The sequence below is a fragment of the Salvelinus sp. IW2-2015 genome, unplaced genomic scaffold (genome assembly GCF_002910315.2).
Source record: "Salvelinus sp. IW2-2015 unplaced genomic scaffold, ASM291031v2 Un_scaffold1360, whole genome shotgun sequence".
NCBI classification, from domain to species: Eukaryota; Metazoa; Chordata; class Actinopteri; order Salmoniformes; family Salmonidae; genus Salvelinus; species Salvelinus sp. IW2-2015.
The window spans coordinates 136742-162745 of record NW_019942859.1 but is presented as its reverse complement, the minus strand read 5'-3'; the positions used below and the strand labels follow the sequence as shown (position 1 = coordinate 162745).

The 26004-nt window shown below is 41.1% G+C and overlaps 2 protein-coding genes across 2 annotated transcripts in view; one reads left to right on the top strand and one right to left on the bottom strand.

Moving 5' to 3' along the window:
* The window catches only part of LOC112070552 (equilibrative nucleoside transporter 1-like), a 32643-nt gene extending 17630 nt beyond the window's left edge, over window positions 1-15013 (top strand). The window contains exons 8-13 of the mRNA XM_070439026.1: window positions 3513-3582; window positions 5962-6041; window positions 9124-9232; window positions 9380-9465; window positions 13737-13936; window positions 14242-15013. Coding sequence (XP_070295127.1) covers window positions 3513-3582; window positions 5962-6041; window positions 9124-9232; window positions 9380-9465; window positions 13737-13936; window positions 14242-14353 — 657 coding nt within the window. The 3' untranslated portion in view covers window positions 14354-15013. The remainder of the gene's footprint in view (window positions 1-3512; window positions 3583-5961; window positions 6042-9123; window positions 9233-9379; window positions 9466-13736; window positions 13937-14241) is intronic.
* A 9863-nt stretch (window positions 15014-24876) lies between these two features.
* Window positions 24877-25773, bottom strand: mrps6 (mitochondrial ribosomal protein S6). The gene has a single exon (XM_024137980.2). It carries the CDS (start codon window positions 25640-25642, stop codon window positions 25286-25288), a length of 357 nt encoding a protein of 118 aa, XP_023993748.1. The 5' UTR covers window positions 25643-25773; the 3' UTR covers window positions 24877-25285.
* Window positions 25774-26004: the final 231 nt, after the last annotated feature.

Here is a 26004-nt window from a genome sequence, read left to right as displayed (position 1 = left end):
GCGCACTTATACTCATTCAATAATATACAACAATAATAATACTAACTAATACTTCATAAGACAGCTAATACTTCATAATACAACTAATACTTCATAATACAACTATACAACTAATACTTCCATAATACAACTAATACGTCATAATGCAACTAATACTTTCATAATGCAACTAATACTTCATAATGCAACTAATACTTCATAAACACTATACTTCATAATACAACTAATACTTTCATAATACAACTAAATACTTCATAATGCAACTAATACTTCATAATGCGACTAATACTTTCATAATACAACTAATACTTCCTAATGCAAACTAACTACTTCATAATGCAACTAATACTTCATAATACAACTAATACATCATAATACAACTAATACTTCATAATACAACTAATACTTATAATACAACTAAACTTCATAATACAACTAATACTTCATAATACAAACTAATACTTCTAATACAACTAATACTTCATAATACAACTAATACAAATAATACTTCATAATACAACTAATACAACTATACTTCATAATACAAACTAATACGTTAATACAAACTAATACAACTAATACTTCATAATACAACTAATACAACTAATACGTCATAATACAACCTAATACGTCATAATGCAACTAATACAACTAATACTTCATAATACAAACTAATACTCATAATACAACCTAATACGTCTAATACAACTAATACAATATTCATAATACAACTAATACGTCATATTCAACTAATACGTCATAATACAACTAATACAACTAATACTTCATAATACAACTAATACGTTTCATTAATACAATCAAACTTCATAATACAACTAATACGTCATAATACAACTAATACAACTAATACTTCATAATACAACTAATACAACTAATACTTCATAATACAACTAATACGTCATAATACAACTAATACAACTAATACTTCATAATACAACTAATACAACTAATACTTCATAATACAACTAATACGTCATAATACAACTAATACAACTAATACTTCATAATACAACTAATACAACTAATACTATAATACAACTAATACAACTAATACTTCATAATACAACTAATACGTCATAATACAACTAATACTTCATAATACAACTAATACAACTAATACGTCATAATACAACTAATACGTCATAATACAACTAATAAACTAATATCATAATACAACTAATACAACTAATACTTCATAATACAACTAATACAAACTAATACTTCATATACAACTAATACGTATAAATAAACTAATACTTCATAATACAACTAATAAACTAATACGTTCATATAATACAACTAATACAACTAATACTCATAATACAACTATAAACTAATACGTCATAATAACAACTAATACAACTAATACTTCATAATACAACTAATAAACTAATACTTCATAAACAACTAATACAACTAATACTTCATAATACAACTAATACTCCATAATGCAACTAATACGTCATAATACAACTAATACAACTATACGTAATAAACTAATACTCCATAATCAATAATACTTCATAATACAACTAATACTCCATAATGCAACTAATACGTCATAATACAAACTAATACAACTAATACTTCCATAATACAACTAATACTTCATAATACAACTAATACAACTAATTACTTCATAATACAACTAATACGTCATAATTCAACTAATACGTCATAATGCAGCTAATACTCATAATGCAACTAATACGTCTATAATACAACTAATCAACTAATACTTCATTATACAACTAATACAACTAATACTTCATAATACAACTAATACGTCATAATACAACTAATACTTCATAATACAACTAATACAACTAATACGTCATAATACAACAATACAACTAATACTTCATAATACAACTAATACAACTAATACGTCATAATACAACTAATACAACTAATACTTCATAATACAACTAATACAACTAATACTCATAATACAACTAATACAACTAATACTTCATAATACAACTAATACTCCATAATGCAACTAATACGTCATAATACAACTAATACAACTAATACGTCATAATACAACTAATACTCCATAATGCAACTAATACGTCATAATACAAACTAATACTTCATAATACAACTAATACTCCATAATGCAACTAATACGTCATAATACAACTAATACAACTAATACTTCATAATACAACTAATACTATAATACAACTAATAACAACTAATACTTCATAATACAACTAATACGTCATAATTCAACTAATACGTCATAATGCAGCTAATACTTCATAATGCAACTAATTACTTCTAATACAAACTAATACTTCATATCACTAATTACATTCATAATGCGACTAATACTTCATAATGCGACTAATACTTCATAATGCGACTAATACTTCATAATGCAACTAATATTCCTATGCAACTAATACTTCATAATGCAACTAAACTTCATAATTACAACTAATACTTCATAATACAACTAATACTTCATAATACAACGAATACTTCATAATACAACTAATAATTCATAATCAACTAATACTACGTCCCCTTTTCATTCTTCACATATTAATTTACCAGTGTATAAATGTCAAATATGTAATACTTCTAGTTCATCTCTTCTGTTTCGTTAAAATCCCTAGACAGTGTGAGATAATTGAATGTAATTTCGTGTCTTTCTGAACCTTCCTTAGGAGATCTACCGATTATACAACAAAAGACAAGGAGGAAACAGGCTTAGTAACGAGGGAACAGGCTGGAAGGTAAACAGGTTTAGTAACGAGGTGAACAGGCTGGAAGGTAAACAGGCTTAGTAACGAGGGGAACAGGCTGGAAGGTAAACAGGCTTAGTAACGAGGTGAACAGGCTGGAAGGTAAACAGGCTTAGTACGAGGTGAACAGGTTAGTAACGAGGTGAACAGGCTTAGTAACGAGGTGAACAGGCTGGAAAGTAAACAGGCTTAGTAATGAGGTGAACAGGCTGGAAGGTAAACAGGCTTAGTAACGAGGTGAACAGGCTGGAAGTTAAAAAGGCTTAGTAACGAGGTGAACAGGCTGGGAAGGTAAACAGGCTTAGTAACGAGGTGAACAGGCTTAGTAACGAGGTGAACAGGCTGGAAGGTAAACAGGCTTAGTAACGAGTGTGAACAGGCTGGAAGGTAAACAGGCTTTAGTAACGAGGTGAACAGCTTAGTAACGAGGTGAACAGGCTTAGGTAACGAGGTGAACAGGCTTAGTAACGAGGTGAACAGGCCTGTTAGAGTAACGCAGATGAAATACTTCATAATACAACTAATACTTCATAATACAACGAATACTTCATAATACAACTAATAATTCATAATCAACTAATACTACGTCCCCTTTTCATTCTTCACATATTAATTTACCAGTGTATAAATGTCAAATATGTAATACTTCTAGTTCATCTCTTCTGTTTCGTTAAAATCCCTAGACAGTGTGAGATAATTGAATGTAATTTCGTGTCTTTCTGAACCTTCCTTTAGGAGATCTACCGATATTACAACAAAAGACAAGGAGGAAACAGGCTTAGTAACGAGGGGAACAGGCTGGAAGGTAAAACAGGTTTTAGTTAACGAGGTGAACAGGCTGGAAGGTAAACAGGCTTAGTAACGAGGGGAACAGGCTGGAAGGTAAACAGGCTTGTAACGAGGTGAACAGGCTGGAAGGTAAACAGGCTTAGTAAACAGGTTGAACAGGCCTTAGTAACGAGGTGAACAGGCTTAGTAACGAGGTGAACAGGCTGGAAAGTAAACAGGCTTAGTAATGAGGTGAACAGGCTGGAAGGTAAACAGGCTTAGTAACGAGGTGAACAGGCTGGAAGTTAAAAAGGCTTAGTAACGAGGTGAACAGGCTGGAAGGTAAACAGGCTTAGTAACGAGGTGAACAGGCTTAGTAACGAGGTGAACAGGCTGGAAGTAAACAGGCTTAGTAACGAGGTGAACAGGCTGGAAGGTAAAACAGGCTTAGTAACGAGGTGAACAGGCTTAAGTACGAGGTGAACAGGCTTAGTAACGAGGTGAACAGGCTTAGTAACGAGGTGAACAGGCTTAGTAACGAGATGAACAGGTTTTAGTAACGAGGTGAACAGGCTTAGTAATCGAGGTGGAACAGGCTTAGTAAACGAAGTGGAACAGGCCCTTAGTAACGAGGTGAACAGGCTTAGTAACGAGGGTTGAACAGGCTGGAGGTAAACAGGCCTTAGTAACGAGGTGAACAGGCTGGAAGGTAAAAAGGCTTAGGTATAACGAGGTGAACAGGCTGAAGGTAACAGCTTTAGTAACGAGTGAGACAGCTGGAAGGTGAAGCAGGCTTATACGAGGGGAACAGGCTGGAAGGTAAACAGGTTAAGTAAGCGAAGGTGGACAGGCCGGAGGTAAACAGGCCTTAGTAACGAGGGGAACAGGCTGGAAAGGTAAACTAGGTTAACGTAACGAGGTGAACAGGCTGGAAGGTAAACAGGCTTAGTAACGAGGTGAAACAGGCTGGAGGTAAACAGGCTTAGTAAGAGGGGAACAGGCTGGAAGGTAAACAGGCTGAAGTAACGAGGTGAACAGGCTTAGTAACCGAGGTGAACAGGCTGGAAAGGTAAACAAGGCTTAGTAACGAGGTGAACAGGCCTGTACGAGGTCAGGTGAATACAGGCTTAGTAAACGAGGGAACAGGCTGGAAGGTGAACAGGCTTAGTAACGAGGTGAGAGGCTGGAAGGTAAACAGGCCTTAGTAAAACGAGGGGAACAGGCTGGAAGTAACAGGTTAGTAAACAGGTAAACGCTGGTACGGCTAGAACGAGGGGAAACAGGCTGGAAGGTAAACAGGCTTAGTAGAGGTTGAACAGGCTGAAGAGGTAAACAGGTTAAGTAAAGAGGTGAAAGGGCTTCTGGAAGGTAAACAGGCTTAGTAAACGGAGGGGAAGCAGGCTGGAAGGTAACCAGGCTGAGTAACGAGGTGAAACAGGCTTAGTAACGAGGTGAACAGGCTGGAAGGTAAACAGGCTTAGTAACGAGGTGAACAGGCTGGAGGTAAACAGGCTTAGTAACGAGGGAACAGGCTGGAAGGTAAACAGGCTTAGTAACGAGGTGAACAGGCTGGAAGGTAAACAGGCTAGTAACGAGGTGAACAGGCTAGTAACGAGGTGAACAGGCTGGAAGGAAACAGGCTCTAGTAACGAGGGTGACAGGCTGTAAAGGTAACCAGGGCTTAGTAACGAGGTGAACAGGCTGGAAGTAAACAGGCTTAGTAAACGAGGGGACAGCTGGAAAGTAACAGGCTTAGTAACGAGGTGAACAGGCTGGGAAGGTAAACAGGCTTAGTAACGAGGGGAAACAGCTTAGTAACGAGGGGAACAGGCTTAGTAACGAGGTGAACAGGCCTGAAGGTACAGGCTTAGTAACGAGGGGAACAGGCTGGGAAGGGTAACAGGCTTTAGTAACGAGGGGAACATGGCGTGATGGTAAACAGGCTTGAGTAACGAGGGGAACAGGCTGGAAGACGGTAGTAATAACAGGCCTTGTAGGTGAACGAGGCGTATAACCGAGGCTGCAACAGGTACGGTTTAGTAACGGAGGTGAACAGGCTGGAAGGTAACAGGCTTAGTAACGAGGGACGGCTAGTACAGGACAGCTGGAAGGTAAAACAGGCTTTAGTAACGAGGTGAACAGGCTTAGTAACGAGGTGAACAGGCTGGAAGGTAAACAGGCTTAGTAACGAGGMGAACAGGCTGGAAGGTAAAATGACAGCCATTTATGTTTAGTCAGATATGTAGAAATAAGAGAACGATAGTTGTCATGTTTTATGTATAGATAGGTAAATCGAAGCCATGCATCAACTTGGACTCTTGTTGAATATATTTTTATTCAAACATTTGTATTAGGCTACCAATTTTTAATGATCACGAAAGCATGTATTGGATAGCCTCGTTCCTTATCCCGTCAGAAAATGCTGCAGCGACTACAACAGTTCTCGACCAAGGAGAAGAGAAACAAACCGTGTCCATGTTGACCATCTTCAAGAAGGTATGCCAGAATTATTTTTGGATTGAGGCCGGAATTCAAACCATGGCTCGTTTTAGAGGAGGACACTAGACAGCCCACAATGAGGTTTTTAATTAAAGACATTTTCTCAGATGTTCACGGAGATCGCATTCATTGTAAACTCTGCACATGTTGGCTCAACTGTAAATTAAAAAGTTTGTTATAGCACGGATTAAATCCCGACCTAAAACAATTCAGGAAATTAATTGAAATTCTATTGATGAACTGAAAATCGTTACTGCGCTTTAAAAGTACATACAAAACACTACATTACATCATTTTTAGAGACACATTTGCAGACACTTATCGCTAATCGATAGCTGTCTCCAGCATGTCGAATGACCAGTCACTTTCATAGCATATTTTGAGTTTGAGTATTTAAAACAAAAAATATATTAATTTCAATTCACTTTCTGAATTGGAAAAACAATGAAAACCAATACACTTTGTAGGTATTTAAAATGGATTATAAACCCACCATAAGAATAAATACTTTTAAATACTCGTTTTTCCATGACTTAGAAAGTAGATCCCTAAACTAAAGAGTCACCTTCAATCACACTTTTGATATTCTTCACTATACCTACCCTCATTCTGCTCTCTATCCTTCTCTTTTTTCTGGGTTGAATGAATCTCTCGTGGACAAACGGACTTAACATACTGTATGTTATCGTTGCGTCTTAACAGACTAGGGAAGCGACAATTTAAAGGGTCTGCATGCTTCTGCGTGCAGATATTATGAATATTTTTTTTTCATTGAGAAATACAAGGAACTTTGTTCCGGTGCCCGSATTTTTCATTACTGATTATTTGGACAATTCACGATTTCGCAGGTGGTCGATTCTTTATAATTTCGGAAGTGGAGGGGACATCTGGCTCAAAAACTGGCTAAGAGTTTCTGTTTAGAGAGGTGGAGACTTTGCTCGTCTGAAATTGGCTAAATTTCCATTTAGGGGGCTGGAGATTTCGCTAGTCATGCCCCCCCCCCCCCCAAACTATAGTTTTGGCAAGTCGGTTAGGACATCTACTTTGTACATGTGTAACAGTTTAACTTCCGTCCCTCTCCTCGCCCCAACCTGGGCTCGAACCAGGGACCATCTGCACACAACAACGACAGCCACCCTCGAAGCATCGTTACCCATCGCTGCACAAAAGTCGCAGACCTTGCAAAACAAGGGGAACAACTAGTTCACGGTCTCAGAGCGAGTGACGTCACTGATTGAAACGCTATTAGCGCGCACCCCGCTAACTAGCTAGCCATTTCACATCGGTTACACATGACACAAGTAATTTTTCCAACAATTGTTTACAGACAGATTATTTCCCTTATAATTAACTGTATCACAATTCCAGTGGGTCAGAAGTTTACATACACTAWATTGACTGTGCTTTTAAAAAGCTTGGAAAATTCCACAAAATTATGTCATGGCTTTAGAAGCTTCTGATAGGCTAATTGACATCATTTGAGTCAATTGGAGGTGAACCTGTGGATGTATTCCAAGGCCTACCTTCAAACTCAGTGCTTCCTTGCTTGACATCATGGGAAAATCAAAGGAAATCAGCCAAGACCTTAGAAAAAAATTTGTAGACCTCCACAAGTCTGATTCATCCTTGGGAGCAATTTCCAAACACCTGAAGGTACCACCTTCATCTGTACAAACAATAGTACGCAAGTATGAGACCACGCAGCCATCATACCGCTCAGGAAGGAGATGCGTTCTGTCTCCTAGAGATGAACGTACTTTGGTGCGAAAAGTGCAAATCAATCCCAGAGCAACAGCAAAGGAACTTGTGAAGATGCTCGAGGAAACAGATAAAAAGGTATAGATATCCACTGTCAAACGAGTTCTATATCGACATAACCTGAAAGTCCGCTCAGCAATGAAATAGCCACTGCTCCAAAACCGCCATAAAAAAAGCCAGACTGCGGTATGCAACTGCACATGGGGACAAAGGTCGTACTTTTCGGAGAAATGTCCTCTGGTCTGATGATACAAAAATAGAACTGTTTGGCCATAAAGACCATTGTTATGTTTGGAGGAAAAAGGGGGAGGCTTGCAAGCCAGAGAACACCATCCCAAACGTGAAGCACGGGGGTGGCAGCATCATGTTGTGTGGGTGCTTTGCTGCAGGAGGGACTGGTGCCCTTCACAAAATAGATGGCATCATGAGGCAGGAAAATTATGTGGATATATTGAAGCAACATCTCAAGACATCAGTCAGGAAGTTGAAGCTTGGTCGCAAATGGGTCTTCCAAATGGACAATGAACCCAAGCATACTTCCAAAGTTGTGGCAAAATGGCTTAAGGACTACTAAGTCAAGGTATTGGAGTGGCCATCACAAAGCCCTGACCTCAATCCTGTAGAAAACTTGTGAACAGAGCTGAAAAACCGTGTGGGAGCAAGTAGGCCTACAAACCTGACTCAGTTACACCAGCTCTGTCAGGAGGAATGGGCCAAAATTCACCCAACTTATTGTGGGAAGCTTGTGGAAGGCTACCTGAAATGTTTGACCCAAGTTGAACCATTTAAAGGCAATGCTACCAAATACTAATTGAGTGTATGTAAACTTCCGACCCACTGGGAATGTGATGGAAGAAATAAAAGCTGAAATAAATAATTCTCTCTACTATTATTCTGACATTTCACATTCTTAAAATAAAGTGGTGATCCTAACTGATCTAAGACAGGGAATTTTTTACTAGGATTAAATGTCAGGATTTTTTTTGAAAAAGTGAGTTTAAATGTATAATGCAGAAACCCACGGGCCACCCTAACATGGCTGCCATAGAATGTTGTAGTGTTATATATAAATGCATCATAATGCAGAAACCCACAGGCCACCCTAACATGGCTGCCATAGAATGTTGTATTGTTATATATAAATGCATCATAATGCAGAAACCCACGGGCCACCCTAACATGGCTGCCATAGAATGTTGTATTGTTATATATAAATGCATCATAATGCAGAAACCTCAATGTCCCAACCATTTGATTTCTAGCGTCCCAACTCTCCAAATAGGTGATCTAAAGTACTTTCTTCTCGACCCATTGACTGTAGATCTGGGTCCTGGCTCTCTCTGTATGCTTTGCCTTCACCGTCACCATCGGTGTCTACCCTGCTGTCACAGTGGATGTCAAGTCTACCGTCGCTAACGGAGGCGCCTGGGGTGTGTGTGTGTGTGTGTCTGAATATCTATGACAAGAGCATGGTTTATGTGTTCATTTTACGGTATACTTACACACTTTTGATTTACAAGCCTTTTTACAACAAAAAAATGACTGGTAATATGTGTTATTGTACCCTCTCCTCTCAGAGATGTACTTCGTCCCCGTGTGTTGTTTCCTGCTCTTTAACCTGAGCGACTGGGCCGGGAGAAGCCTTACTGCTGTGTGCATGTGGGTAAGTCAGCAACAAAAGAAATTGGCTCTGATACTTATTTGAATTGTGGATATTGTGAACTAAGGATTCCAGCTCACGCGAACAGAACAGTAGAGGTTACCCATAAGCCTTTACTGGCATGGTACATTTACCGTAGTTTTTTAAGAGACAAAAAACTGCAAGTAAACTTTGAACTACTCTGAATTTAAGATAAATCCCTTTTGCATCTTATCTACTTATCTTGTGGTGACGTTGTGAATGTGATGCATGTATCAATCCAATTTCTATGCATTTTACAACCGGCTTAATTAAAACAAACACGGCAGTAACGTTTTATTAAACAATGTTTTTATCGAATGTGAATTTAAGTTATCATCTTCTATCGAATAAAGCACTTATCACTTAGCCTTGGCACTATCCCTTATCCTTAGCACTATCCCTTAGCCTTGGCACTATCCCTTAGCCTTTAGCACTATCCCTTAGCCTTGGCACTATCCTTAGCCCTTGGCACTATCCTTAGCCTTGGCACTATCCCCTTAGCACTACGACTTAGCCTTAGCAACTATCCCTTACCCTTGGCACTATCCTTAGCCTTGGCACTATCCTTAGCCTTAGCAACTATCCCTTAGCCTTGGCACTAAACGCCCTTAGCCTTAGCACTATCCCTTAGCCTTGGCCCTAATCCCCTTAGCCTTGGCAGCCTATGCCCCTTAGCCTTGGCACTAATCCCTTAGCCTTGGCACTATCCCCTTAGCCTTAGCACTATCCCTTAGCCTTAGCACTATCTCCTATAGCCTTGGCACTACTCCTTAGCCTTGGCACTATCCCTTAGCCTAGCACTATCCCTTAAGCCCTTGGCACTTATCCCCTTAGCCTTGGCACTATCCTTAGCCTTGGCAACTATCCCTTAGCCTTAGGCCACTATCCTTAGCCTTTGGCCTGATCCTTAGCCTTAGCACTATCCCTTAGCCTTGGCACTATCCCTTAGCCCTTAGCACTATCCTTAGCCTTGGCACTATCTTAGCTTGCACTATCCCTTAGCCTTAGCAACTATCCTTAGCCCTTGGCCTTCCCTTAGCTGCTACTTCCCTTAGCCTTGGCACTATCCCTTAGCCTACGATTAGCTTAGCACTATCCCTTAGCCTGTAGCACTATCCCTTAGCCTTAGCACTTCCCTTAGCCTTGGCACTATCCTTAGCCTTTGAGCACTATCACCTTAGCCTTGGCACTATCCTTAGCCTTGGCACTATCCTTAGCCTTGGCACTATCCCTTAGCCTTAGCACTATCCCTTAGCCTTGGCACTATCCCTTAGCCTTGGGCACTATCCCTTAAGCCTTGCTTGGCACTATCACCTTGCAACTACCTTAGCTTAGCACTATCCCTTAGCCTTAGCACTATCCCTTAGCCTTAGCACTATCCCTTAGCCTTGGCACTATCCTTGCCCTTGCACTAACCCTTAGCCTTGGCACTATCTCCTTTAGCCTTGGCACTAATCCCTTAGCCTTGGCCACTTATCCTTTAGCACTACACTTAGCCTTAGCAACTATCCCCTTAGCCTTCACTATCCCTTAGCCTTAGCAGCTATCCCTTAGCCTTGGCACTATCCCTTAGCCCTTGGCAACTATCCCTTAGCCTTGGCACTATGCCCTTTAGCCTTGGCACTATCCCTTAGCCTTGACTAGCTTACACTATTCACCATTAGCCTTAGCACTATCCCTTAGCCTTGGCAACTATCCCTTAGCCTTAGCCACTTCCCTTAGCCTTGGGCACTATCCTTAGCCTTGCACTATCCCTTACAGCAACTATCGACATAGCCTTAGCACTATCCCTTAGACTTAGCACTATCCCTTAGCCTTAGCACTATCCTTCCTTGGCACTATCCTTAGCCTTGGCACTATCCCTTAGCCTACGACTTAGCCTTAGCACTAATCCCTTAGCCTTAGCACTATCCCTTAGCCTTGCACTATCCCTTAGCCTTGGCACTATCCCTTTAGCCTTAGCCACTATCCTTAGCCTTGGGCACTATCCCTTAGCCTTGGCACTATCCCTTAGCCTTGGCCACTGATCCCTTAGCACTACGACTTAGCCTTAGCACTATCCCTTAAGCCTTGGCACTATCCCTTAGGCCTTGGCACTATCCCTTAGCCTTGAGCACTGATCCCTTAGCCTTGGCACTATCCCTTAGCCTTAGCACTATCCTTAGCTTGCACTATCCCTTAGCCCTTAGCACTATCCTTAGCCTGGCACTATCCCTAGCCTTTGGCACTATCCCTTAGCCTTGGCACTATCCTTAGCTTAGCACTATCCCTTAGCCCTTAGCACTAATCCCTTAGCCTTAGCACTATCCTTAGCTTGGCACTATCCTATCCTTGGCACTATCCCTTATGCCTTGGCACTATCCTTAGCCTTAGCACTATCCCTTAAGCCCTTAGCAACTATCCACTATAGCCCTTAGCACTATCCTTCAGCCTTGGCACTATCCCTTAGCCTTGCAACTATCCCTTAGCACTCGACCTTAGCCATTACCACGTATCTTAGCCTTAGCACTATCCTTACCCTTGGCAATCTATCCCTTAGCTTTGGCACTATCCTCCTTAAGCCTTAGCACTATCCCTTAGCCTTGGCACTATCCTTAGCCTTGGCACTTATTGCACCTTAGCCCTTGGCACTATCCCCTTAGCACTACCTTAGCTAGCACTATCCCTTACTTGGCACTACTTGCACCTTAGCCTTGGCACTATCCCCTTAGCCTTAGCCAATCTTAGCCTTGGCACTATCCCTTAGCCTTAGCACTATCCCTTAGCCTTGGCACTATCCTTAGCCTTAGCACTATATCCCTTAGGCCTTGGCACTATTCCCTTAGCCTTGGATATCCTTAGCCTTGCCTATCCTTAGCCTTAGCACTATCCCTTAGCCTTAGCACTATCCCTTAGCCCTTGGCACTATCCCTTAGCCTTGGCACTATCCTTAGCCCTTAAGCTTAGCTATCCCCTTAGCCTTGGCACTATCCCTTAGCCTTGGACTACCTTAGCACTACACTTAGCCTTAGCACTATCCCTTTAGCCTTGGCACTATATCCTTAGCCCTTGGCAACTATCCTTAGCCTTAGCACTATCCCTTAGCCTTGCACTACCCTTAGCCTTGGCACTATCCCTTAGCCTTGGCACTAATCCCACTTAAGCCTTAGCACTATCCCTGTAGCCTTGGCACTATCCCTTAGCCTTGGCACTATCCCTTAGCCTTGGCACTATCCTTAGCCTTAACTATCCCCTTAGCCCTTGGCACTATCCCTTAGCCTTAGCACTATCCCTTAGCCCTTGGCACTATCATTGCCTAATCCTTAGCCTTAGCACTATCCCTTAGCCTTGGCACTATCCCTTAGCACTTCCCTTAGCCTAGCACTATCCCTTAGCCTTGGCACTTATCCCTTATTAGCACTATCCCTTAAGCCTAGGCACTATTCCTTAGCTTGGCAACTATCCCTTAGCCTTGGCACTATCCCTAGCTTGACATCAGCCTTAGCACTATCCCTTAGCCTTGCCACTTCCCTTAGCACTGACCTATGCCTTAGCACTACGCTTAGCCTTAGCACTATCCCTTAGCCTTGGCATATACTACCCTTAGCCTTGCACTATCCTTTAGCCCCTTAGCACTATCCCTTAGCCTGGCACTAACCTTAGACCTAGCCCTATCCCTTAGCCTTAGCACTATCCCCTATTAGCCTTGCACTATCCTTGCCCTTAGCACTATCCCTTAGCCTTGGACTATCCACTTAGCTGCACTATCACTTAGCCTTGCACTATCCTTAGCCTGGCAACTATCCCTTAGCACTTATCGACTTTTAGCCTTGCACTATCCTTAGCACTATCCCTTCGCAGCACTATCCCTTACGCACTAACGACTTAGCCTTAGCACTATCCCTTAGCCTTAGCACTATCCCTTAGCCTTGGCACTATCATTAGCCTTGGCACTATCACTTACTTCACTATCACAGCCTTGGCACTATCCTTAGCCTAGCACTATCCCTTAGCCTTGCACTATCCCTTAGCACTATCCCTTAGCCTTAGCACTATCCCTTAGCCTTAGCCACTATCCCTTAAGCCTTGCGCACTATCACTTAGCCTTGGCACTATCACTTAGCCTTGGCACTATCCTCCTTACAGCCTTAGCACTATCCTCCTTAGCCTTAGCACTAATCCCTTAGCCTTAGCACTATCACTTAGCCTTAGTAACTATGGCATTTAATTGAATGTGCATGTGCTATGTCTCTTTCTCTGCCATCCACTTTCAGCCTGGGAAGGAAAGCAAACTGGTGCCCATTTTTATGGTGGCCCGTGTGATCTTTGTGCCTCTCTTCATGTTGTGCAACGTTCAGCCCCGCTACAACCTGCCTGTCGTCTTTCAACACGATGCCTGGTTCATCGTCTTCATGATCCTCTTCGCCTTCTCCAGTGGATACCTGGCCAGCCTCTGCATGTGCTTCGGGCCCAAGTAAGACCACTTGCCTCCTTCGCCTGGGCGAAAAACCAGATAGATTTGAAACTTTCAAGATAGCCTACAGCCTGTTTGTAGCCTGGTCCCAGACCTGTTTGTAACCTGGTCCCAGACCTGTTTGTGCTTTTGCCTACTGCTCCATTGGTGTTGTCAAGCCATGTTCTGCATGACATTTCCATAAGGAGTTGGCCAGACAGCAGAAACACGCAGCCACCCAGGCCATACCTGATCCCCCCCCTCTCTCTTTCTCCTTTCTCTCTCTCTCTTTCGCTCTTTCTCCTTTCTCTCTCTCCTCTCTCCAGATTAGTTGCTCCTAATGAGGCAGAGACGGCTGGTGCCATCATGGCCTTTTTCCTGTCCCTGGGTTTGGCTCTGGGAGCATCCTTCTCATTCCTCTTCAGAGCCATAGTCTAAAATAGCCCCCTGTGAGGAGCATGCATAACCCAAACATAACATAACCCAAACATAACATAACCCAAACATAACATAACCCAAACATAACATAACTAACATAACTCTTGCATTGCAACAGATTCTCAACTGTTTGTGTATATTTTTAAACAAGTGATACTGATTCACTTCAAATCTGGTCATCCAAAGAACAGAAAGTGTGGCAAGCAGCTTAAGGCCTGTATTCAATCCGATCACGCTTTGTCAGCTAGGCTATGTGCTATTTAAAGGTAATTTCCGATTGAGCGGACATACTGTATGCAGCATTTACCGTTGAAGTGGTCTTGCATGAATACCTTTAAAAGGTGCATAGCCAGCAAGGCGCGATCAGAATGAATCCTGGCCTTATTAGTAGTATCAAATCAAATTTTATTTGTCACATACACATGGTTAGCAGATGTTAATGTGAGTGTAGCAAAATGCTTGTGCTTCTAGTTCCGACAATGCGGTAATAACCAACGAGTAATCTAACCTAACAATTTCACAACAGCTACCTTATACACACAAGTGTAAAGGGATGAAGAATATGTACATAAAGATATATGAATGAGTGATGGTACAGAACGGCATAGGCAAGATGCAGTAGATGGTATCGAGTACAGTATATACATATGAGATGAGTAATGTAGGGTATGTAAACATTATATTAAATGGCATTGTTTAAAGTGGCTAGTGATACATTTTTTACGTGTATGGCAGCAGCCACTCAATGTTAGTGGTGGCTGTTTAACAGTCTGATGGCCTTGAGATAGAAGCTGTTTTTCCAGTCTCTCGGTCCCTGCTTTGATGCACCTGTACTGACTCGCCTTCGGATGATAGCGGGGTGAACAGGCAGTGGCTCGGGTGGTTGTTGTCCTTGATGATCTTTATGGCCTTCCTGTGACATCGGGTGGTGTAGGTGTCCTGGAGGGCAGGTAGTTTGGCCCAGTGATGTGTTGTGCAGACCTCACTCCTCTGGAGAACCTTACGGTTGTGTAGGATTCTTTTATTTGACAGCAACCAAACTAGAATGGAACATAGCAGAAGGTTTGTTCCTATCACATTCTATGCCTTTTGGATTCTGTAGCAATCCTTATGAAGCTGACTCCTTACTAGGCTACAGCAGTGGAGGCCGCTGAGGGGAGGACGGCTTATAATAATGGATGGAATGGAGTCAGTGGAATGGTATCAACCACGTGTTTGACAGCCTGGATGTATGTATATGCATGTTATATACATACAGTTGAAGTCAGAAGTTTACATACACCTTAGCCAAATACATTTAAACTCAGTTTTTCACAATTCCTGACATTTATTCCTAGTAAAAAATCCCTCTTAGGTCAGATGAATGCACTAACTGTGACTGTGGTATGTGGTTGTCTCACCTAGCTATCTGAAGATGAATACACTAACTGTGACTGCGATATGTGGTTGTCTCACCTAGCTATCTAAAGATGAATGCACTAACTGCGATATGTGGTTGTCTCACCTAGCTATCTGAAGATGAATACACTAACTGTGATATGTGGTTGTCTCACCTAGCTATCTGAAGATGAATGCACTAACTGTGACTGTGATAGTGGTTGTCTCACCTAGCTATCTGAAGATGAATACACTAACTGTGACTGTGATATGTGGTTGTCTCACCTAGCTATCTAAAGATGAATGCACTAACTGTGATATGTGGTTGTCTCACCTAGCTATCTGAAGATGAATCACTAACTGTGACTGTGATATGTGGTTGTCTCCACCTAGCTATCTGAGATGAATGCACAAACTGTGACTGTGTATGTGGTTGTCTCACCTAGCTATCTGAAGATGAATACACTAACTGTGACTGTGATATGTGGTTGCTCACCTAGCTATCTGAAGATGAATACACTAACTGTGACATGTGGTTGTCTCACCTAGCTATCTGAAGATGAATACACTAACTGTGGACATGTGGTTGTCTCACCTAGCTATCTGAAGATGAATGCACTAACTGTGACATGTGGTTGTCTCACCTAGCTATCTGAAGATGAATGCACTAACTGTGACATGTGGTTGTCTCACCTAGCTATCTAAAGATGATGCAACTAACTGTGACATGTGGTTGTCTCACCTAGCTATCTAAAGATGAATGCACTAACTGTGACATGTGGTTGTCTCTCCTAGCTATCTGTAAATGAATAACACTAACTGTGACATGTGGTTGTCTCACTTAGTATCTGAAGATGAATACACTAACTGTGACATGTGGTTGTCTCACCTAGCATCTGAAGATGAATACACTAACTGTGACATGTGGTTGTCTCACCTAGCTATCTGAAGATGAATACACTAACTGTGACATGTGGTTGTCTCACCTAGCTATCTAAAGATGAATCAACTAACTGTGACATGTGTTGTCTCACCTAGCTATCTGAAGATGAATACACTAACTGTGACATGTGGTGTCTCACCTAGCTATCTAAGATGAATACACTAACTGTGACATGTGGTTGTCTCACCTAGCTATCTGAAGATGAATGCACTAACTGTGACATGTGGTTGTCTCACCTAGCTATCTGAAGTGAATACACTAACTGTGCATGTGGTTGTCTCACCTAGCTATCTGAGATGAATACACTAACTGTGACATGTGGTTGTCTCACCTAGCTATCTGAAGATGAATACACTAACTGTGATATGTGGTTGTCTCACTAGCTATCTGAAGATGAATACACTAACTGTGACATGTGGTTGTCTCACCTAGCTATCTGAAGATGAATACACTAACTGTGACATGTGGTTGTCTCACCTAGCTATCTGAAGATGAATACACTAACTGTGACATGTGGTTGTCTCACCTAGCTATCTGAAGATGAATACACTAACTGTGACATGTGGTTGTCTCACCTAGCTATCTAAAGATGAATACACTAACTGTGACATGTGGTTGTCTCACCTAGCTATCTAAGATGAATGCACTAACTGTGACATGTGGTTGTCTCACCTAGCTATCTAAAGATGAATGCACTAACTGTGACATGTGGTTGTCTCACCTAGCTATCTGAAGATGAATACACTAACTGTGACATGTGGTTGTCTCACCTAGCTATCTAAAGATGAATGCACTAACTGTGACATGTGGTTGTCTCACCTAGCTATCTAAAGATGAATGCACTAACTGTGACATGTGGTTGTCTCACCTAGCTATCTAAAGATGAATACACTAACTGTGACATTGGTTGTCTCACCTAGCTATCTAGATGAATGCACTAACTGTGACATGTGGTTGTCTCACCTAGCTATCTAAAGATGAATACACTAACTGTGATATGTGGTTGTCTCACCTAGCTATCTAAAGATGAATGCACTAACTGTGACATGTGGTTATCTCACCTAGCTATCTAAAGATGAATAACACTAACTGTGACATGTGGTTGTCTCACCTAGCTATCTAAAGATGAATGCACTAACTGTGACATGTGGTTGTCTCACCTAGCTATCTGAAGATGAATACTGTGACATGTGGTTGTCTCACCTAGCTATCTGAAGATGAATACTGTGACATGTGGTTGTCTCACCTAGCTATTCTGAAGATAAACTGTGACATGTGGTTGTCTCACCTAGCTATCTGAAGATGAATACTGTGACATGTGGTTGTCTCACCTAGCTATCTGAAGATGAATACTGTGACATGTGGTTGTCTCACCTAGCTATCTGAAGATGAATACTGTGACATGTGGTTGTCTCACCTAGCTATCTGAAGATGAATACTGTGACATGTGGTTGTCTCACCTAGCTATCTGAAGATGAATACTGTGACATGTGGTTGTCTCACCTAGCTATCTGTAGATGAATACTGTGACATGTGGTTGTCTCACCTAGCTATCTGAAGATGAATACTGTGACATGTGGTTGTCTCACCTACCTATCTGAAGATGAATACACTAACTGTGACATGTGGTTGTCTCACTAGCTATCTGAAGATGAATACACTAACTGTGACATGTGGTTGTCTCACCTAGCTATCTGAAGATGAATACACTAACTGTGACATGTGGTTGTCTCACCTAGCTATCTGAAGATGAATACACTAACTGTGACATGTGGTTGTCTCCACCTAGCTATCTGAAGATGAATACACTAACTGTGACATGTGGTTGTCTCACCTAGCTATCTAAAGATAAATGCACTAACTGTGACATGTGGTTGTCTCACCTAGCTATCTGAAGATGAATACTGTACATGTGGTTGTCTCACCTAGCTATCTGAAGATGAATACTGTGACATGTGGTTGTCTCACCTAGCTATCTGAAGATGAATACTGTGACATGTGGTTGTCTCACCTAGCTATCTGAAGATGAATACTGTGATATGTGGTTGTCTCACCTAGCTATCTGAAGATGAATACTGTGACATGTGGTTGTCTCACCTAGCTATCTGAAGATGAATACTGTGATATGTGGTTGTCTCACCTAGCTATCTGAAGATGAATACTGTGACATGTGGTTGTCTCACCTAGCTATCTGAAGATGAATACTGTGATATGTGGTTGTCTACCTAGCTATCTGAAGATGAATGCACTAACTGTGACATGTGGTTGTCTCACCTAGCTATTAAAGATGAATGCACTAACTGTGACATGTGGTTGTCTCCTATCTATCTGTAGATGAATACTGTGACATGTGGTTGTCTCACCTATCTATCTGTAGATGAATACTGTGACATGTGGTTGTCTCACCTATCTATCTGTAGATGAATACTGTGACATGTGGTTGTCTCACCTAGCTATCTGAAGATGAATACTGTGACATGTGGTTGTCTCACCTAGCTATCTGAAGATGAATACTGTGACATGTGGTTGTCTCACTATCTATCTGTAGATGAATACTGTGACATGTGGTTGTCTCACCTATCTATCTGTAGATGAATACTGTGACATGTGGTTGTCTCACCTAGCTATCTGAAGATGAATACTGTGACATGTGGTTGTCTCACCTAGCTATCTGAAGATGAATTACTGTGACATGTGGTTGTCTCACCTAGCTATCTGAAGATGATACACTAACTGTGATATGTGGTTGTCTCACCTAGCTATCTGTAGATGAATACACTAACTGTGATATGTGGTTGTCTACCTAGCTATCTGTAGATGAATACTGTGGTATGTGGTTGTCTCTCCTAGCTATCTGTAGATGAATACTGTGACATGTGGTTGTCCTCTCTAGCTATCTGAAGATGAATACACTAACTGTAACATGTGGTTGTCTCTCCTAGCTATCTGAAGATGAATACACTAACTGTAACATGTGGTTGTTCCCTCTATCTATCTGTAGATGAATACTGTAACATGTGGTTGTCTCTCCTAGCTATCTGAAAGTGAATACTGTGGTATGTGGTTGTTCCACCTAGCTATCTGAAGATGAATACTGTGACATGTGGTTGTCTCACCTAGCTATCTGAAGATGAATACTGTGGTATGTGGTTGTCTCCCTAGCTATCTAAAGATGAATACTGTGGTATGTGGTTGTCTCTCCTAGCTATCTGAAGATGAATACTGTGACATTGTGGTTGTCTCACCTAGCTATCTGAAGATGAATACTGTGACATGTGGTTGTCTCACCTAGCTATCTGTAGATGAATACACTAACTGTGATATGTGGTTGTCTCACCTAGCTATCTGTAGATGAATACTGTGGTATGTGGTTGTCTCTCCTAGCTATCTGTAGATGAATACTGTGACATGTGGTGTCTCTCCTAGCTATCTGAAGATGAATACACTAACTGTAACATGTGGTTGTCTCTCCTAGCTATCTGAAGATGAATACACTAACTGTAACATGTGGTTGTCTCTCCTATTATCTGTAAGATGAAATAATGTAACATGTGTTGTCTCCCTAGCTATCTGATAATGAATACTGTGGTATGTGGTTGTCTCACCTAGCTATCTGAAGAATAATACTGTGACATGTGGTTGTTCACCTAGCTATCTGAAGATGAATACTGTGGTATGTGGTTGTTCTCTCCTAGCTATCTAAGATGAAATACTGTGTATGTGGTTGTCTCTCCTAGCTATCTGAAGATGAATACTGTGCTATGTGGTTGTCTCATCCTAGCTATCTAAAGATGACTACTGTGGATGTGGTTGTCTCTCCTAGCTATCTAAAGATAATACTGTGTATGTGGTTGTCTCTCCTAGCTATCTGAAGATGAATACTGTGACATGTGGTTGTCTCTCCTAGCTTATCTGAAAGAAATAATAACTGTGTATGTGGTTGTCTCACCTAGCTATCTGAAGATGAATACTGTGACATGTGGTTCTCACCTAGCTATCTAGAAGATGAATACTGTGGTATGTGGTTGTCTCTCCTAGCTATCTAAGATGAATACTGTGGTATGTGGTTGTCTCTCCTAGCTATCTAAAGAATGAATACTGTGGTATGGGTTGTCTCTCCTAGCTATCTAAAGATGAATACTGTGAGTATGTGGTTGTCTCTCCTAGCTATCTAAAGATGAATACTGTGTATGTGGTTGTCTCATAGCTATCTTAAGATGAAATACTGTGACATGTGGTTGTCTCCCTAGCTATCTGAAGATGAATACTGTGACATGTGGTTGTCTCCCTAGCTATCTGAAGATGAATACTGTGTATGTGGTTATCTTCCTAGCTATCTGAAGATGAATACTGTGGTATGTGTTGTCTCTCCTAGCTATCTAAAGATGAATACTGTGGATGTGGTTGTCTCCTAGCTATCTGAAGATGAAATACTGTGACATGTGGTTGTCTCTCCTAGCTATCTGTAGATGAATACTGTGACATGTGGTTGTCTCACCTAGCTATCTAAAGATGAATACTGTGACATGTGGTGTCTCTCCTAGCTATCTGAAGATGAATACTGTGAACATGTGGTTGTCTCACCTAGCTATCTGAAGATGAATACTGTGACATGTGGTTGTCTCACCTAGCTATCTGAGATGAACTACTGTGACATGTGGTTGTCTCACCTAGCTATCTAAAGATGAATACTGTGACATGTGGTTGTCTCACCTAGCTATCTGAAGATGAATACTGTGGGTATGTGGTTGTCTCACCTAGCTATCTGAAGATGAATACTGTGACGTATGTGGTTGTCTCACCTAGCTATCTGAAGATGAATACTGTGACATGTGGTTGTCTCACCTAGCTATCTGATGATGAATACTGTGACATGTGGTTGTCTCACCTAGCTATCTGAAGATGAATATGTGACATTGTGTTTCTCTCCTAGCTATCTGAAGATGAATACCTGTGATGTGGTTGTCTCTCCTAGCTATCTGAAGATGATAACTACTGTGACATGTGGTTGTCTCACCTAGCTATCTGAAGATGAATACTAATGTGACATGTGGTTGTCTCACCTAGCTATCTAAGATGAATACTGTGACATGTGGTTGTCTCACCTAGCTATCTGAAGATGAATACTGTGACATGTGGTGTCTCACCTAGCTATCTGAAGATGAATACTGTGACATGTGGTTGTCTCACCTAGCTATCTGAAGATGAATACTGTGACATGTGGTTGTCTCACCTAGCTATCTGAATGATGAATATACTATACTGTACATGTGGTTGTCTCTCTAGCTATCTGAAGATGAATATACTAATATGTGAGTATGTGGCTTGTCTCTCCTAGCTATCTGAAGATGAATACTGTGACATGTGTTGTCTCACCTAGCTATCTGAAGATGAATATCTGTGACATGTGGTTGTCTCACCTAGCTATCTGAGATGAATACTGTGACATGTGGTTGTCTCACCTAGCTATCTGAAGATGAATACTGTGACATGTGGTTGTCTCCCTAGCTATCTGAGTGAATACTGTGACATGTGGTTGTCTCACCTCTATCTGAAATGAATATACTAACTCTGTAACATGTGGTTGTCTCATCCTAGCTATCTGAAGATGAATATACTAACTACTGTGATGTGGTTGTCTCTACCTAGCTATCTGAAGATGAATACTGTGACATGTGGTTGTCTCACCTAGCTATCTGAAGAATGAATACTGTGACATGTGGTTGTCTCTCCTAGCTATCTGTAGATGAATACACTAACTGTGACATGTGGTTGTCTCACCTAGCTATCTGAAGATGAATACTGTGACATGTGGTTGTCTCTCCTAGCTATCTAAGAGATGAATACATAACGTGACTGTGATATGTGGTTGTCTCACCTAGCTATCTAAAGATGAATGCACTAACTGTGACATTGTGGTTGTCTCACCTAGCTATCTGAAGATGAATACTGTGACATGTGGTTGTCTCACCTAGCTATCTGAAGATGAATACTGTGACATGTGGTTGTCTCACCTAGCTATCTGATGATGAATACTGTGACATGTGGTTGTCTTCACCTAGCTATCTGAAGATGAATATACTGTGACATGTGGTTGTCTCACCTAGCTATCTGAAAATGATACTGTGACATGTGGTTGTCTCTCCTAGCTATCTAAGATGAATAACTAACTGTGACTGTGACATGTGGTTGTCTCACCTAGCTATCTGAAAGATGAATACTGTGACATGTGGTTGTCTCACCTATGCTATCTGAAGATGAAAACTCGTGATATGTGGTTGTCTCACCTACGTATCTGAAGATGAATACTGTGATATGTGGTTGTCTCTCCTAGCTATAATGAAGTATGAATACTGTGACATGTGGTTGTCTCTCCAGCTATCTGAAGATGAATACTGTGACATGTGGTTGCTCTCACCTAGCTATCTGAAGATGAATACTGTGTATGTGGTTGTCTCTCCTAGCTATCTTGAAATGAATACTGTGATATGGTGTTGTCTCTCCTAGCTATCTGATGATGAATACTGTGACATTGTGGTTGTCTCACCTAGCTATCTGATGATGAATACTGTGACATGTGGTTGTCTCTCCTAGCTATCGATGATGAATACTGTACATGTGGTTGTCTCACCTATCTATCTGTAAGTGAAATACTTGACATGTGGTTGTCTCTCCTATCTATCTGTAGATGAATACTGTGACATGTGGTTGTCTCTCCTAGCTATGCACTAAATGTAAAGGCATCCGCATACGTAGGTTCGGTTTGCTCCTCGCAGAACTCGGGTAGGCATGGTGACCATCTGTGCTCTCATACTCCCTAAAGACCTTCGCTTGAAAAACAAGAAAAAAACCTGCAATATTACCGTTTGTCCCTCTTGAGCCACCGTAGCAACAACATAGCCAGGAACACTTCCTCAAAATAGTCCAAATGAATCTAACTCAAGAAATCTGTCATTAATTATGACGTTTTTGGTCTTAGTCGCAGCAATTTTACATCTAGCTAAGATGTTTGGTGCAATATTTCTCAAATGAAAAAAATGTGCATGAAAACTATTTGTCTCTCGTTGAATGACCTCATGTTCCCACTCCTACTAGGTGTAGTACTGTTGACCAATCACCGAACCCTTCGGGAAGACCAAACCGAACAAAAACGTCACAAAATGTTCATAATATATACCCACACTGTTTTGAGTGGAAAGCATACAGTAAGTGTAAGTCGCTCTGGATAAGAGTATCTACTAAATGACAAATGTTGCTTACAGTAGTGTAATAGTATATGGTCTCAATGTAGTGTCCCAAATACAGTACTTTCAATTTGAATTATGATGGGATAAACACTAAGCAGCCTTCAAAAAGCCTACTTTACAGAAGTCGCTGAGGAAAACAATTCTATGCCTAGTGTGGTATTGTTACAAAACCAATAACTAGCACGCTAAAAATAAAACTACAAAAATCATGCCTAAACTCAATATTCCAAACTCAAAACAAAAAGGCCATCGAACAAAACTAGCAGCCTCGTCGGCTCTCCAAGCTAGCCCTCTGACTGACAATCACCTTAATTAGACACAGCAGAGTAATTACCAAGGTCAGCACCTAGACCGCCACCTGGTGATCAAGTGTGGAAGTGTCTCCTGGATAGTGTGTCTATTTCCCAACAGTAACCTTCCCCCCCCAATGCAGAATGTTATTAGTTGTCAATGGAGTTAGTTTGTGTTCATGCAGGACCTCCCGCCCTCACTTACCGTCAACTAATCATGTGAATGCGGAGCTACACGGAGCCCACCGCATTGTTACAAAAGAGGCACACGGCGATGCGGTACACAGCTCAATTTGGTCTCTGTACGGAGGCCCAAAATTGCGTCACACCCTCCATGACGCCTCCGACCACATTTTCAGATCAACATAAATTGGCTTTAACACTTGCTCTAGTCTTTTCTTAATAACACTGACTTTGTTGACAGTTGCTTGAGGAAAACGTCTACTTTAATTATATGACTGTGATATGTGGTTGTCTTAACCTTGCTACGTTAATAAGATTAATGCACTAAATTGTCTGGGCGTCTGCTAAATGACAAAGGGAAGGTCATGCGGCATTACTTTAACATCTCACTGAATGCATTTTAGAGTAGGTGGAAATGTCATGTAATTAAACACGTACCAAAACTTGACTATGCACTTCATGAATAAAAAATGAAACCATGTATTTTTTACAACTTTGTAATGTGTTTAGTCATTTATTAATCAACTCTTAAAGTAGATGGCACTGAAATAGTATTACAGTATATTGGATGGTATGATTGACCAAGGAAAAGGTGTTTACATGTTGTATGCCAAAAACGTACTAAATGATACGTTGTAATTTTCCGATGGTTTTGTGTCCAGGCGGTGCCTCCCTGTTTGTCAATTTTATTCCGTTTGGTGCCTAATGAACATGACGATGTGAGTCTTCACTCAGGATGTGAAAAACCCTATCTTCTATTTCTAAATTGTTGGCAAGGGAACAGAAATAGACTGGCACCCAGGCTAAAGCCTGGCTATCAAATGCGATCCACTTCCCAATGTGTCACAGAAGCTGGGCAACTAGAAACAACTCTTATGATGACCGTTCATTTCTATACGGTGTCCTGGAGTTTAGATGCCACCGGGGTTCCGCAGCAGGGTCCATTGGAAGGCTCCGGATCATTCTTCAAGACCGTAGGCCTCACCACGTCAATGTCCCGCTCCAGATGATCCAGCAAGCCCGTGACAATACCGGGAGCAGCGTGGAAGTCAATCAGAAAGTATCCACCGCGCGTGTGTCGCTCGTTGTGTTTCGATATCTTGTACGGTAGAAGTTTCTCTCCAAGGTTCTCCAAGCCTCTCACCACAGCGCCTCGCTCCATCAAGGTTTCCACTGTGCGCCGCAAAAGTGCCGCGGTCTCCGGCCTCTGCATGGCCTTTACAATGAGAGCAAGTTCATATCGAGGCATGATTTATAGTTTGTGAAAGACAAGAACAGACAGTAATACCGTTTAAATGTCCAGACTCACAAAAATGTCCTTCATTTACAACGTTTCCCGGACCTCAAGTGCCATGTCGTGAGACGATTAGAGATGACGTAAAACATATACACTAGACTGTACCAAAGGTGGAGGGGTGTAGGTATGGCGCTTAAAACGTTTTACATAAAAAAAAATATCTTGATACAATACATAATAAACGCAATTAGGACAATGTTTGGAGTTATGTCCATTAATATTACTAGTTTTGAGTACTAAATGATTATTGGTCTCAAACTAAAGATTTTTGACTTTTACAGATGTGCTTTTTTTTTTTTTCCGTGTTTTTTATT